Consider the following 15,584-nt stretch of genomic DNA (forward strand, 5'->3'; position numbering starts at 1 on the left):
ATTTAGGGCCCGCATGGCTCACCCACATGCGCAGAATTGCAGGTAGAGATCGCAGATATCGATCCATAATGACCCTTTCCACGATCTGTGGTCCTGTTAAGAGTCTCTGGCTGTAGCCATTTTGTGGTAAGATGTACGAGGTCATGCAATTGCGAGCGAGGAGGATTTTCCGTTTGGAACTCCCAGCGGTGAACTCGTTGGGTGCGAACAAATACTGAGACTTCCAATCGAGTTAAGATTTCCTGTTTCAATTTAACATAGTCTTTCGCATCAGCCAGGCACAAGTCATAGTAGGCTTTCTGTGGTTCTCCAGACAGGAAGTGTGCCACGAGACTTGCCCACTGCTCTTTAGGCCAATTATCTCTTTCTGCAGTTCTTTCAAAGGCCGTAAGATACGCTTCCACATCATCATTCTGGGTCATCTTTTGCAGAAAGTGACTGGCCCGTATGGTGTGAGTGTGAGTTGGAAGAGCAGAGGAAGCATCTCCAGACCGGACTACCAGCTTTTGTACCACCTCTCTTAAGGCCTGATGGGTTTCCTCTATGGCGACTTGCTGAGTTCTGGTAGCTTCTTGCAAGGCTTTGTTAGTTTCCTGCTGATTTTTATTAGCTTGCAGTAAGGCCTTAACAATGTCCTCCATGTTGTCTTTAGGTGAGGTTGGAAGTGGAATCTTGCCTCTCTAAGCATCTACCAACGCCACCTTCGTGGATTCCACAAAACACAGGTTGACATCCAAACAACAAATTGGTGTCTGTCTCTTTAAATTTTCAATGCAAAACTTTTCCTCTTGCTGCAGTTTTTTCAGTGTATCTGCCCGCATTCTCCACCACTTGTGATATAGTCGGGGTAGGGGGTCCCTCCCCTGGGGCAGATGGACACCTCCTTACACACAGCAGCCAGGAAACAGCACACCAGTCCAGGGTTTTCGTGCAAGCTGGTCGGAACCAGTTTTATTGTGCAATATAAACAACAAAATAAACAAAACATAAAAATAAGTCCTAGCCTGTCTGGGCACTAACTAGACAGGTTATTCCCTCTCTACAAGTGGCAGGGCCTAATGCCTTACCACAAATACAAACACAGTAATTTCAAAATATCACAGTGTTTCTGAACAAACCTCAGTGTCTGTTCTCCCCAGGGTATGTGAGACAGTCAACCAAAACTTAACACAGCTTATATGAGCCACTTCCAGGTGCAACTACTAATCAGCCTGTCAGACTGAAAGGCCCAACACCTGGAATGGCCTGTGGATGGAGCCCTCCGTCTCTTCTCACATCCACACCCCCAGGACCCATTATCCGGCTTTTACCAAAAGCCGACACTTCTGGTCTGTTTGGCATAACAGGCTTTCCTGGGATTTTTGGAAACACATATGAAAGGAATCTGGGACACACATATATGCCATACCAAACTTCTCCAGTGCTTCTATCACAATATAAATATATATATATTTTATATATATATATATATATATATATATTTATTTATTTTTTCATTAATTTTATTTGTACATTTATTGATGCAGCAAATAGAATTGTACGAAGCAGTGACAAAACTGTCGATAATATGCAGCTCTCTAGTGGGTAATAATATTAAATAATATAATACAAGTTACATAACATTATTTTTTGCAGATGTATAAATTGGCTGTGTTTTCTTATAGGCTTAAATGCAAAGGTTTTATGTCCCAGACTATTACAACAATTAATTATTATGTTTTATATTTGGCCTCTGAGCTGTTTGCAAAACAAGAGCTTGGCCTATTCAGAACATAATTGACTAGCCAGACCCTTATCTCTCCTCCTAGTGAGAGCACGGAGCTCCCCCCTCTCCCCCTCTCACTATCAGGAATGAGTATTGCAGGTCAGGAATGAGTATTGCAGGGAGTATTGGAATTTAAAGCTCGGAAAGAATTTTGGTCAAGCTCTAAACATGTTACACAGTTGCAAACAAAACACAGATTTAGAAAATAGTCCGGAGATAAGGAAGACAGATCGGTCTGAGCGAGACAGCTTGTGTATTGTATCTGGAGCCGGCTGTGTGACGCACTACAACACTCATATTCTTCTAACCAAGCATCAGATGGAGTACGCTGGGAGTTGTGGTACTACAACACTCATATTCTTCTAACCCAGCATCAGATGGAGTACGCTGGGAGTTGTGGTACTACAACACTCATATTCTTCTAACCCAGCATCAGATGGAGTACGCTGGGAGTTGTGGTACTACAACACTCATATTCTTCTAACCCAGCATCAGATGGAGTACGCTGGGAGTTGTGGTAATACAACACTCATATTCTTCTAACCCAGCATCAGATGGAGTACGCTGGGAGTTGTGGTAGTGACTGGAAGTAATGTATTGTACTTCCTCATACTACACTATGTAGACAAGTGATTGGACAGTGACAGTAAATAGATCAGTGAGATGTTATAGTGAGGTCAGTACTGTGTAGGTCACCACGTGCAGTGAGATGTTATAGTGAGGTCAGTACTGTGTAGGTCACCACGTGCAGTGAGATGTTATAGTGATGTCAGTACTGTGTAGGTCACCACGTGCAGTGAGATGTTATAGTGACGTCAGTACTGTGTAGGTCACCACGTGCAGTGAGATGTTATAGTGACGTCAGTACTGTGTAGGTCACCACGTGCAGTGAGATGTTATAGTGATGTCAGTACTGTGTAGGTCACCACGTGCAGTGAGATGTTATAGTGAGGTCAGTACTGTGTAGGTCACCACGTGCAGTGAGATGTTATAGTGATGTCAGTACTGTGTAAGTCACCACGTGCAGTGAGATGTTATAGTGAGGTCTGTACTGTGTAGGTCACCACGTGCAGTGAGATGTTATAGTGATGTCAGTACTGTGTAGGTCACCACGTGCAGTGAGATGTTATAGTGAGGTCAGTACTGTGTAGGTCACCACGTGCAGTGAGATGTTATAGTGATGTCAGTACTGTGTAGGTCACCACGTGCAGTGAGATGTTATAGTGACGTCAGTACTGTGTAGGTCACCACGTGTAGTGAGATGTTATAGTGAGGTCAGTACTGTGTAGGTCACCACGTGCAGTGAGATGTTATAGTGAGGTCAGTACTGTGTAGGTCACCACGTGCAGTGAGATGTTATAGTGATGTCAGTACTGTGTAGGTCACCACGTGCAGTGAGATGTTATAGTGAGGTCAGTACTGTGTAGGTCACCACGTGCAGTGAGATGTTATAGTGAGGTCAGTACTGTGTAGGTCACCACGTGCAGTGAGATGTTATAGTGAGGTCAGTACTGTGTAGGTCACCACGTGCAGTGAGATGTTAGTGACGTCAGTACTGTGTAGGTCACCACGTGCAGTGAGATGTTATAGTGACGTCAGTACTGTGTAGGTCACCACGTGCAGTGAGATGTTATAGTGAGGTCAGTACTGTGTAGGTCACCACGTGCAGTGAGATGTTATAGTGACGTCAGTACTGTGTAGGTCACCACGTGCAGTGAGATGTTATAGTGAGGTCAGTACTGTGTAGGTCACCACGTGCAGTGAGATGTTATAGTGAGGTCAGTACTGTGTAGGTCACCACGTGCAGTGAGATGTTATAGTGAGGTCAGTACTGTGTAGGTCACCACGTGCAGTGAGTTGTTATAGTGAGGTCAGTACTGTGTAGGTCACCACGTGCAGTGAGATGTTATAGTGAGGTCAGTACTGTGTAGGTCACCACGTGCAGTGAGATGTTATAGTGAGGTCAGTACTGTGTAGGTCACCACGTGCAGTGAGATGTTATAGTGAGGTCAGTACTGTGTAGGTCACCACGTGCAGTGAGATGTTATAGTGACGTCAGTACTGTGTAGGTCACCACGTGCAGTGAGATGTTATAGTGAGGTCAGTACTGTGTAGGTCACCACGTGCAGTGAGATGTTATAGTGACGTCAGTACTGTGAAGGTCACCACGTGCAGTGAGATGTTATAGTGAGGTCAGTACTGTGTAGGTCACCACGTGCAGTGAGATGTTATAGTGAGGTCAGTACTGTGTAGGTCACCACGTGCAGTGAGATGTTATAGTGACGTCAGTACTGTGTAGGTCACCACGTGCAGTGAGATGTTATAGTGAGGTCAGTACTGTGTAGGTCACCACGTGCAGTGAGATGTTATAGTGACGTCAGTACTGTGTAGGTCACCACGTGTAGTGATTACTGCAGACGCCCTTCTTGGCAAACTGAACACAAGTTCCTGGACAGCAGCAGGCGGTATGTTCTGCCATTCTGTCCTATATATAGTGACCAACTGTGACACTGAGGAAGGGCGAGTCACCTAGAACGCACCCGTCATTCCAATTTGTCCCAGTGGTTCTCAGTGGGGATAAGATCTGGACTCTGAGCTGGACAATTTTCTGTATACCAGTCCAGAGTCACCCTGGAAACATGACAGTGTACATTATCACCCTGGAAACATGACAGTGTACATTATCACCCTGGAAACATGACAGTGTACATTATCGTCCTGATAAATACATTTGTTGTTTCCGTAGAGCTGCAGGTGCATGGGCCTCCCTACCAAGTGCAACTGTCATACCCGCCACATTAGTGGCCACTGGGAACTCGTATGCATGATATGCATTACACTTGCGCGGAGATGTACAATCACTTTTGTCTACATAGTGTATATTCATGGCATTACTTTGCCAGAAAGTTTATATATCTAATGAAACATGTACTGATGAATGTCCGTCATCTGTAGAAGTATCTGGATCTAGGAACAGAACTGACGACGTCTGACATAATAATAGGAGGCAGCAAAATCAGCCACTTGGAGTCACAAATAGTGGAGAACACACCGACCTACGTCTAGTTGCAGTTTGTGTGTGTACTGTCCAACTTCATTAGAATTGCATCGTAATCATGTGCAGGTAGAGGGCGATCTATACAGGATCACACTATGAGCCATATTCAATTAGAGGCGAAAAGGCGCGATCCACAAAAAGCTTTCGCCCATGTGCGGTTTTCCGAAGTATTACCTTATTCCAGTGGTTCTCAAACTCGGTCCTCAGGACCCCACACAGGTCAAGTTTTCCAGGTCACCCAGCAGGTGCACAGGTGAATTCATTACTCACTGACACATTTTAAAAGATCCACAGGTGAAGCTAATTATTCAGATTGTGATTCTGTGAGGAGACCTGGAAAACATGCACTGTTTGGGGTCCTGAGGTCCGAGTTTGAGAACCTGTGCCTTATTCAATTCCAGGATGTTTTCGCTTAGGCAAAAACTCCATAGAAAAAGGCAGGCAAAAAAGTTTCTCCACAAAAGGCAGGAGAAAAGAAGTGCAAAATCCATATTTTGGGGAACAACTGTTGGGACTTGGTTCAGAACCTTTTGGACACCCCCCCTAATGACTAGTTAGACAAAAACATTTTTCATAATTTATCCCAAAAAAGACGTCATTTTGGGGGCAAAAAAAATTAAAGTACTGGGTAAGGTATTTTGGGGGGCTGTATGGATGGGTGAGGTATTTTGGGGTGCTGTATGGATGGGTCAGGTATATTGGGGGGCTGAACGGATGGGGCATGTATTTTGGGGTGCTGTATGGATGGGGCAGGTATTGTGGGGTACTGTATGGATGGGGCAGGTATTTTGGGGTGCTGTATGGATGGGGCAGGTATTTTGGGGTGCTGTATGGATGGGGCAGGTATTTTGGGGTACTGTATGGATGGGCAGGTATTTTGGGGTACTGTATGGATGGGGCAGGTATTTTGGGGTACTGTATGGATAGGGGAGGTGTTTTTAGGATTACAGGTGGCTGCAGCAGGTGTAATTAAAATTTTTTTAAATCTGTACACAAAAATATATAGTAGTACCCATTTTAATGTACCCCCAATTTAACTACAGCAATTATTTTGCCCCCCAAAAAAATGCTTTCCATAATTTTACCACACTTATGCAAATATGCATATAACAGCCCTCTGACTCAATGTAAGTACCCTAATTACTTTTATTAGGGTTATTACTACACTTCTATATTGATTCTCCGGGTGAGTTAGGCTTTATTAGGGGTACAGACTGATTTCCCCCAAAAAAACAGACCTTTTCGCCAGTTCCACTATTTGCATTTTCGCCTATTTTACAAGTGAATAGGGCGAAAAGCGGGTGCGCGCATTGAGTAAGCAGGCGAACACTTTGCCTCAAAACACGCGAAAAAGGTGAAAATATTGCGCTTTTCGACGATCTCTGCTTTTCGCGGCTAATTGAATCCGGCCCTATGTGACCACATACTAATGCCGGCGAGGGCTGATTCTGGGCTAAGAGAAACGTGACCTGTGGTAACATAAAAGCTGCCGTCAGGTGACTTTCATGTGTTAGCTTGTACATGTCCTCTGGAACTTTTATTAAAAACACTGTTATATCTTCCTAGCTTCCTGCTGTGCTTTTCATCCACGTCGATATCATAGCCCTTGGATATGACAGAGTGCTGCTGTGATCTTCGCATTGGATGCAGCTTAGAGCTGTATCTCTGGGCAGCAGTATTCACCCAGCGATCAAAGAAAATAACAAACATAAGTAATAAATGTACATAGATAATGCGGGAGAGCAAGTGCAGATCCTATCACTGACTGTTGTCTGAAGGTGGAATAACAGTAACTATAAGTAACAGACGTGTAATGTATGAATATGTGTGGTCTGCGCAGGAAATGACCGGCATAGATCACTATATACGGCAGTAGATCAGACATTCCATGAATGTTACCATATTTGTCAGGAATTAATACAGAATGATCCCAGCACTGGGTGGACCCAGCTGCACATGGATATACAAGGCAGAGGGGCCTGGCATGTAGGAAGTGCGGCTAGAGACCAGCGAATGATGAATGGATAATGTTTCTGTCAGAGGAATCATTTCCTATAATACGCTCCAGCTGCTGGTAATTGTTCTCAGCTATTCATGTAAGCCGCGGCCAGGGTGTGTGACAAGCAGAGTCCGACAGTATCTGGATGTGCTCGCGCTCATATACAGAACCAACGTACAGACAGCGCGGCTGTCATCGCCAAGTAATAAATACCAACCTCATCAAAGAGCAGCATCGTCTTTCTTCGCCTCTTGTTTGCGTCATTCTCCTCCGGTTTATTTTCTCCCTGAACACAGATAAAGAGAAACAAGCAATGAATGTATCTCCTTGTTGTGAGATGAGTATCAAGTGATGTGCTGCAGTGACATGTTATATGACATTTGATGAAGAGTGACGTGCTGCAGTGAGGACAGGTTATATGACATTTGATGTAGAGTGATGTGCTGCAGTGACAGGTTATATGACATTTGATGTAGAGTGATGTGCTGCAGTGAGGACAGGTTATATGACATTTGATGTAGAGTGATGTGCTGCAGTGACAGGTTATATGACATTTGATGTAGAGTGATGTGCTGCAGTGACAGGTTATATGACATTTGATGTAGAGTGATGTGCTGCAGTGACAGGTTATATGACATTTGATGTAGAGTGATGTGCTGCAGTGAGGACAGGTTATATGACATTTGATGTAGAGTGATGTGCTGCAGTGAGGACAGGTTATATGACATTTGATGTAGAGTGATGTGCTGCAGTGACAAGTTATATGACATTTGATGTAGAGTGATGTGCTGCAGTGACAGGTTATATGACATTTGATGTAGAGTGATGTGCTGCAGTGACAGGTTGTACAGCATTTGATGTAGAGTGATGTGCTGCAGTGAGGACAGGTTGTACAGCATTTGATGTAGAGTGACGTGCTGCAGTGAGGACAGGTTGTACAGCATTTCATGTAGTGATGTGCTGCAGTGAGGACAGGTTGTACAGCATTTGATGTAGAGTGACGTGCTGCAGTGAGGACAGGTTGTACAGCATTTGATGTAGAGTGATGTGCTGCAGTGAGGACAGGTTGTACAGCATTTGATGTAGAGTGACGTGCTGCAGTGAGGACAGGTTGTACAGCATTTCATGTAGTGATGTGCTGCAGTGAGGACAGGTTGTACAGCATTTGATGTAGAGTGACGTGCTGCAGTGAGGACAGGTTGTACAGCATTTGATGTAGAATGACGTGCTGCAGTGAGGACAGGTTGTACAGCATTTGATGTAGAGTGATGTGCTGCAGTGAGGACAGGTTGTACAGCATTTGATGTAGAGTGACGTGCTGCAGTGAGGACAGGTTGTACAGCATTTGATGTAGAGTGATGTGCTGCAGTGAGGACAGGTTGTACAGCATTTGATGTAGTGATGTGCTGCAGTGAGGACAGGTTGTACAGCATTTGATGTAGAGTGATGTGCTGCAGTGAGGACAGGTTGTACAGCATTTGATGTAGTGATGTGCTGCAGTGAGGACAGGTTGTACAGCATTTGATGTAGTGATGTGCTGCAGTGAGGACAGGTTGTACAGCATTTGATGTAGTGATGTGCTGCAGTGAGGACAAGTTGTACAGCATTTGATGTAGAGTGATGTGCTGCAGTGAGGACAGGTTGTACAGCATTTGATGTAGTGATGTGCTGCAGTGAGGACAGGTTGTACAGCATTTGATGTAGTGATGTGCTGCAGTGAGGACAGGTTGTACAGCATTTGATGTAGTGATGTGCTGCAGTGAGGACAGGTTGTACAGCATTTGATGTAGAGTGACGTGCTGCAGTGAGGACAGGTTGTACAGCATTTGATGTAGAGTGATGTGCTGCAGTGAGAACAGGTTGTACAGCATTTGATGTAGAGTGATGTGCTGCAGTGAGAACAGGTTGTACAGCATTTGATGTAGAGTGACGTGCTGCAGTGAGGACAGGTTGTACAGCATTTGATGTAGAGTGATGTGCTGCAGTGAGGACAGGTTGTACAGCTTTTGATGTAGTGATGTGCTGCAGTGAGGACAGGTTGTACAGCATTTGATGTAGTTATGTGCTGCAGTGAGGACAGGTTGTACAGCATTTGATGTAGAGTGACGTGCTGCAGTGAGGACAGGTTGTACAGCATTTGATGTAGAGTGACGTGCTGCAGTGAGGACAGGTTGTACAGCATTTGATGTAGAGTGATGTGCTGCAGTGAGGACAGGATGTACAGCATTTGATGTAGAGTGATGTGCTGCAGTGAGGACAGGATGTACAGCATTTGATGTAGAGTGACGTGCTGCAGTGAGGACAGGTTGTACAGCATTTGATGTAGAGTGACGTGCTGCGGTGAGGACAGGTTGTACAGCATTTGATGTAGAGTGACGTGCTGCGGTGAGGACAGGTTGTACAGCATTTGATGTAGAGTGACGTGCTGCAGTGAGGACAGGTTGTACAGCATTTGATGTAGAGTGATGTGCTGCAGTGAGGACAGGTTGTACAGCATTTGATGTAGAGTGACGTGCTGCAGTGAGGACAGGTTGTACAGCATTTGATGTAGTTATGTGCTGCAGTGAGGACAGGTTGTACAGCATTTGATGTAGAGTGACGTGCTGCAGTGAGGACAGGTTGTACAGCATTTGATGTAGTTATGTGCTGCAGTGAGGACAGGTTGTACAGCATTTGATGTAGAGTGACGTGCTGCAGTGAGGACAGGTTGTACAGCATTTGATGTAGAGTGATGTGCTGCAGTGAGGACAGGTTGTACAGCATTTGATGTAGAGTGATGTGCTGCAGTGAGGACAGGATGTACAGCATTTGATGTAGAGTGACGTGCTGCAGTGAGGACAGGTTGTACAGCATTTGATGTAGTGATGTGCTGCAGTGAGGACAGGTTGTACAGCATTTGATGTAGAGATGTGCTGCAGTGAGGACAGGTTGTACAGCATTTGATGAAGTGATGTGCTGCAGTGAGGGCAGGTTGTACAGCATTTGATGTAGAGTGACGTGCTGCAGTGAGGACAGGTTGTACAGCATTTGATGTAGAATGACGTGCTGCAGTGAGGACAGGTTGTACAGCATTTGATGTAGAGTGATGTGCTGCAGTGAGGACAGGTTGTACAGCATTTGATGTAGTGATGTGCTGCAGTGAGGACAGGTTGTACAGCATTTGATGTAGAGTGATGTGCTGCAGTGAGGACAGGTTGTACAGCATTTGATGTAGAGTGATGTGCTGCGGTGAGGACAGGTTGTACAGCATTTGATGTAGAGTGACGTGCTGCAGTGAGGACAGGTTGTACAGCATTTGATGTAGTGACGTGCTGCAGTGAGGACAGGTTGTACAGCATTTGATGTAGAGTGATGTGCTGCAGTGAGGACAGGTTGTACAGCATTTGATGTAGAGTGATGTGCTGCAGTGAGGACAAGTTGTACAGCATTTGATGTAGAGTGATGTGCTGCAGTGAGGACAGGTTGTACAGCATTTGATGTAGTGATGTGCTGCAGTGAGGACAGGTTGTACAGCATTTGATGTAGAGTGATGTGCTGCAGTGAGGACAGGTTGTACAGCATTTGATGTAGAGTGATGTGCTGCAGTGAGGACAGGTTGTACAGCATTTGATGTAGTGACGTGCTGCAGTGAGGACAGGTTGTACAGCATTTGATGTAGAGTGATGTGCTGCAGTGAGGACAGGTTGTACAGCATTTGATGTAGTGATGTGCTGCAGTGAGGACAGGTTGTACAGCATTTGATGTAGAGTGATGTGCTGCAGTGAGGACAGGTTGTACAGCATTTGATGTAGAGTGATGTGCTGCAGTGAGGACAGGTTGTACAGCATTTGATGTAGTGATGTGCTGCAGTGAGGACAGGTTGTACAGCATTTGATGTAGAGTGACGTGCTGCAGTGAGGACAGGTTGTACAGCATTTGATGTAGTGATGTGCTGCAGTGAGGACAGGTTGTACAGCATTTGATGTAGTGATGTGCTGCAGTGAGGACAGGTTGTACAGCATTTGATGTAGAGTGATGTGCTGCAGTGAGGACAGGTTGTACAGCATTTGATGTAGTGATGTGCTGCAGTGAGGACAGGTTGTACAGCATTTGATGTAGTGATGTGCTGCAGTGAGGACAGGTTGTACAGCATTTGATGTAGAGTGACGTGCTGCAGTGAGGACAAGTTGTACAGCATTTGATGTAGAGTGATGTGCTGCAGTGAGGACAGGTTGTACAGCATTTGATGTAGTGATGTGCTGCAGTGAGGACAAGTTGTACAGCATTTGATGTAGAGTGATGTGCTGCAGTGAGGACAGGTTGTACAGCATTTGATGTAGAGTGATGTGCTGCAGTGAGGACAGGTTGTACAGCATTTGATGTAGTGATGTGCTGCAGTGAGGACAGGTTGTACAGCATTTGATGTAGTGATGTGCTGCAGTGAGGACAGGTTGTACAGCATTTGATGTAGTGATGTGCTGCAGTGAGGACAGGTTGTACAGCATTTGATGTAGAGTGACGTGCTGCAGTGAGGACAGGTTGTACAGCATTTGATGTAGTGATGTGCTGCAGTGAGGACAGGTTGTACAGCATTTGATGTAGAGTGATGTGCTGCAGTGAGGACAGGTTGTACAGCATTTGATGTAGTGATGTGCTGCAGTGAGGACAGGTTGTACAGCATTTGATGTAGAGTGACGTGCTGCAGTGAGGACAGGTTGTACAGCATTTGATGTAGAGTGACGTGCTGCAGTGAGGACAGGTTGTACAGCATTTGATGTAGTGATGTGCTGCAGTGAGGACAGGTTGTACAGCATTTGATGTAGAGTGATGTGCTGCAGTGAGGACAGGTTGTACAGCATTTGATGTAGAGTGATGTGCTGCAGTGAGGACAGGTTGTACAGCATTTGATGTAGAGTGGTGTGCTGCAGTGAGGACAGGTTGTACAGCATTTGATGTAGAGTGACGTGCTGCAGTGAGGACAGGTTGTACAGCATTTGATGTAGTGATGTGCTGCAGTGAGGACAGGTTGTACAGCATTTGATGTAGTGATGTGCTGCAGTGAGGACAGGTTGTACAGCATTTGATGTAGAGTGGTGTGCTGCAGTGAGGACAGGTTGTACAGCATTTGATGTAGAGTGACGTGCTGCAGTGAGGACAGGTTGTACAGCATTTGATGTAGTGATGTGCTGCAGTGAGGACAGGTTGTACAGCATTTGATGTAGAGTGACGTGCTGCAGTGAGGACAGGTTGTACAGCATTTGATGTAGAGTGACGTGCTGCAGTGAGGACAAGTTGTACAGCATTTGATGTAGAGTGATGTGCTGCAGTGAGGACAGGTTGTACAGCATTTGATGTAGTGGTGTGCTGCAGTGAGGACAGGTTGTACAGCATTTGATGTAGTGATGTGCTGCAGTGAGGACAGGTTGTACAGCATTTGATGTAGTGATGTGCTGCAGTGAGGACAAGTTGTACAGCATTTGATGTAGAGTGATGTGCTGCAGTGAGGACAGGTTGTACAGCATTTGATGTAGTGATGTGCTGCAGTGAGGACAGGTTGTACAGCATTTGATGTAGTGATGTGCTGCAGTGAGGACAGGTTGTACAGCATTTGATGTAGAGTGACGTGCTGCAGTGAGGACAAGTTGTACAGCATTTGATGTAGAGTGATGTGCTGCAGTGAGGACAGGTTGTACAGCATTTGATGTAGTGGTGTGCTGCAGTGAGGACAGGTTGTACAGCATTTGATGTAGTGACGTGCTGCAGTGAGGACAGGTTGTACAGCATTTGATGTAGTGATGTGCTGCAGTGAGGACAGGTTGTACAGCATTTGATGTAGAGTGACGTGCTGCAGTGAGGACAGGTTGTACAGCATTTGATGTAGAGTGACGTGCTGCAGTGAGGACAAGTTGTACAGCATTTGATGTAGAGTGATGTGCTGCAGTGAGGACAGGTTGTACAGCATTTGATGTAGAGTGATGTGCTGCAGTGAGGACAGGTTGTACAGCATTTGATGTAGAGTGACGTGCTGCAGTGAGGACAGGCTGTACAGCATTTGATGTAGAGTGACGTGCTGCAGTGAGGACAGGTTGTACAGCATTTGATGTAGAGTGACGTGCTGCAGTGAGGACAGGTTGTACAGCATTTGATGTAGAGTGACGTGCTGCAGTGAGGACAGGTTGTACAGCATTTGATGTAGAGTGATGTGCTGCAGTGAGGACAGGTTTTACAGCATTTGATGTAGTGATGTGCTGCAGTGAGGACAGGTTGTACAGCATTTGATGTAGTGATGTGCTGCAGTGAGGACAGGCTGTACAGCATTTGATGTAGTGATGTGCTGCAGTGAGGACAGGTTGTACAGCATTTCATGTAGTGATGTGCTGCAGTGAGGACAGGTTGTACAGCATTTGATGTAGTGTGACGTGCTGCGGTGAGGACAGGTTGTACAGCATTTGATGTAGAGTGATGTGGTGCAGTGAGGACAGGTTGTACAGCATTTGATGTAGAGTGATGTGCTGCAGTGAGGACAGGTTGTACAGCATTTGATGTAGAGTGATGTGCTGCAGTGAGGACAGGTTGTACAGCATTTGATGTAGAGTGATGTGCTGCAGTGAGGACAGGTTGTACAGCATTTGATGTAGAGATGTGCTGCAGTGAGGACAGGTTGTACAGCATTTGATGTAGTGTGACATGCTGCAGTGAGGACAGGTTGTACAGCATTTGATGTAGAGTGATGTGCTGCAGTGAGGACAGGTTGTACAGCATTTGATGTAGAGTGATGTGCTGCAGTGAGGACAGGTTGTACAGCATTTGATGTAGAGTGATGTGCTGCAGTGAGGACAGGTTGTACAGCATTTGATGTAGAGTGACGTGCTGCAGTGAGGACAGGTTGTACAGCATTTGATGTAGAGTGACGTGCTGCAGTGAGGACAGGTTGTACAGCATTTGATGTAGTGGTGTGCTGCAGTGAGGACAGGTTGTACAGCATTTGATGTAGAGTGATGTGCTGCAGTGAGGACAGGTTGTACAGCATTTGATGTAGAGTGATGTGCTGCAGTGAGGACAGGTTGTACAGCATTTGATGTAGAGTGACATGCTGCAGTGAGGACAGGTTGTACAGCATTTGATGTAGTGATGTGCTGCAGTGAGGACAAGTTGTACAGCATTTGATGTAGTGATGTGCTGCAGTGAGGACAGGTTGTACAGCATTTGATGTAGAGTGATGTGCTGCAGTGAGGGCAGGTTGTACAGCATTTGATGTAGTGATGTGCTGCAGTGAGGACAAGTTGTACAGCATTTGATGTAGAGTGACGTGCTGCAGTGAGGACAGGTTGTACAGCATTTGATGTAGAGTGACGTGCTGCAGTGAGGGCAGGTTGTACAGCATTTGATGTAGAGTGATGTGTTGCAGTGAGGACAGGTTGTACAGCATTTGATGTAGAGTGATGTGCTGCAGTGAGGGCAGGTTGTACAGCATTTGATGTAGAGTGATGTGCTGCAGTGAGGGCAGGTTGTACAGCATTTGATGTAGTGATGTGCTGCAGTGAGGACAGGTTGTACAGCATTTGATGTAGAGTGATGTGCTGCAGTGAGGACAGGTTGTACAGCATTTGATGTAGAGTGATGTGCTGCAGTGAGGACAGGTTGTACAGCATTTGATGTAGAGTGATGTGCTGCAGTGAGGACAGGTTGTACAGCATTTGATGTAGAGTGATGTGCTGCAGTGAGGACAGGTTGTACAGCATTTGATGTAGAGTGACGTGCTGCAGTGAGGACAGGTTGTACAGCATTTGATGTAGAGTGACGTGCTGCAGTGAGGACAGGTTGTACAGCATTTGATGTAGAGTGATGTGCTGCAGTGAGGACAGGTTGTACAGCATTTGATGTAGAGTGACGTGCTGCAGTGAGGACAGGTTGTACAGCATTTGATGTAGAGTGACGTGCTGCAGTGAGGACAGGTTTTACAGCATTTGATGTAGTGATGTGCTGCAGTGAGAACAGGTTGTACAGCATTTGATGTAGTGATGTGCTGCAGTGAGGACAGGTTGTACAGCATTTGATGAAGAGTGACGTGCTGCAGTGAGGACAGGTTGTACAGCATTTGATGTAGAGTGATGTGCTGCAGTGAGGACAGGTTTTACAGCATTTGATGTAGTGATGTGCTGCAGTGAGAACAGGTTGTACAGCATTTGATGTAGTGATGTGCTGCAGTGAGGACAGGTTGTACAGCATTTGATGTAGAGTGACGTGCTGCAGTGAGGACAGGTTGTACAGCATTTGATGAAGTGATGTGCTGCAGTGAGGGCAGGTTGTACAGCATTTGATGTAGAGTGACGTGCTGCAGTGAGGACAGGTTGTACAGCATTTGATGTAGAGTGATGTGGTGCAGTGAGGACAGGTTGTACAGCATTTGATGTAGAGTGATGTGCTGCAGTGAGGACAGGTTGTACAGCATTTGATGTAGAGTGATGTGCTGCAGTGAGGACAGGTTGTACAGCATTTGATGTAGAGTGATGTGCTGCAGTGAGGACAGGTTGTACAGCATTTCATGTAGTGATGTGCTGCAGTGAGGACAGGTTGTACAGCATTTGATGTAGAATGACGTGCTGCAGTGAGGACAGGTTGTACAGCATTTGATGTAGAGTGACGTGCTGCAGTGAGGACAGGTTGTACAGCATTTGATGTAGAGTGACGTGCTGCAGTGAGGACAGGTTGTACAGCATTTGATGTAGAGTGATGTGCTGCAGTGAGGACAGGTTGTACAGCATTTCATGTAGTGATGTGCT

At 45.8% G+C, this 15,584-nt stretch overlaps 1 protein-coding gene across 1 annotated transcript in view; it reads right to left on the reverse strand.

Moving 5' to 3' along the window:
* MICAL2 (microtubule associated monooxygenase, calponin and LIM domain containing 2) overlaps positions 1 to 15,584 on the reverse strand; it is a gene marked incomplete at its 3' end in the record, with an annotated part of 301,381 nt that overhangs the window by 55,490 nt on the left and 230,307 nt on the right. Inside the window, exon 15 of the mRNA XM_088460527.1 lies at positions 7,040 to 7,108. Within this exon, the coding sequence (XP_088316653.1) occupies positions 7,040 to 7,108 (69 nt within the window). The remainder of the gene's footprint in view (positions 1 to 7,039; positions 7,109 to 15,584) is intronic.

This window comes from Taudactylus pleione, unplaced genomic scaffold (assembly GCF_031769625.1).
Source record: "Taudactylus pleione unplaced genomic scaffold, aTauple2 ptg000047l, whole genome shotgun sequence".
In the NCBI taxonomy this organism is placed as follows: Eukaryota; Metazoa; Chordata; class Amphibia; order Anura; family Myobatrachidae; genus Taudactylus; species Taudactylus pleione.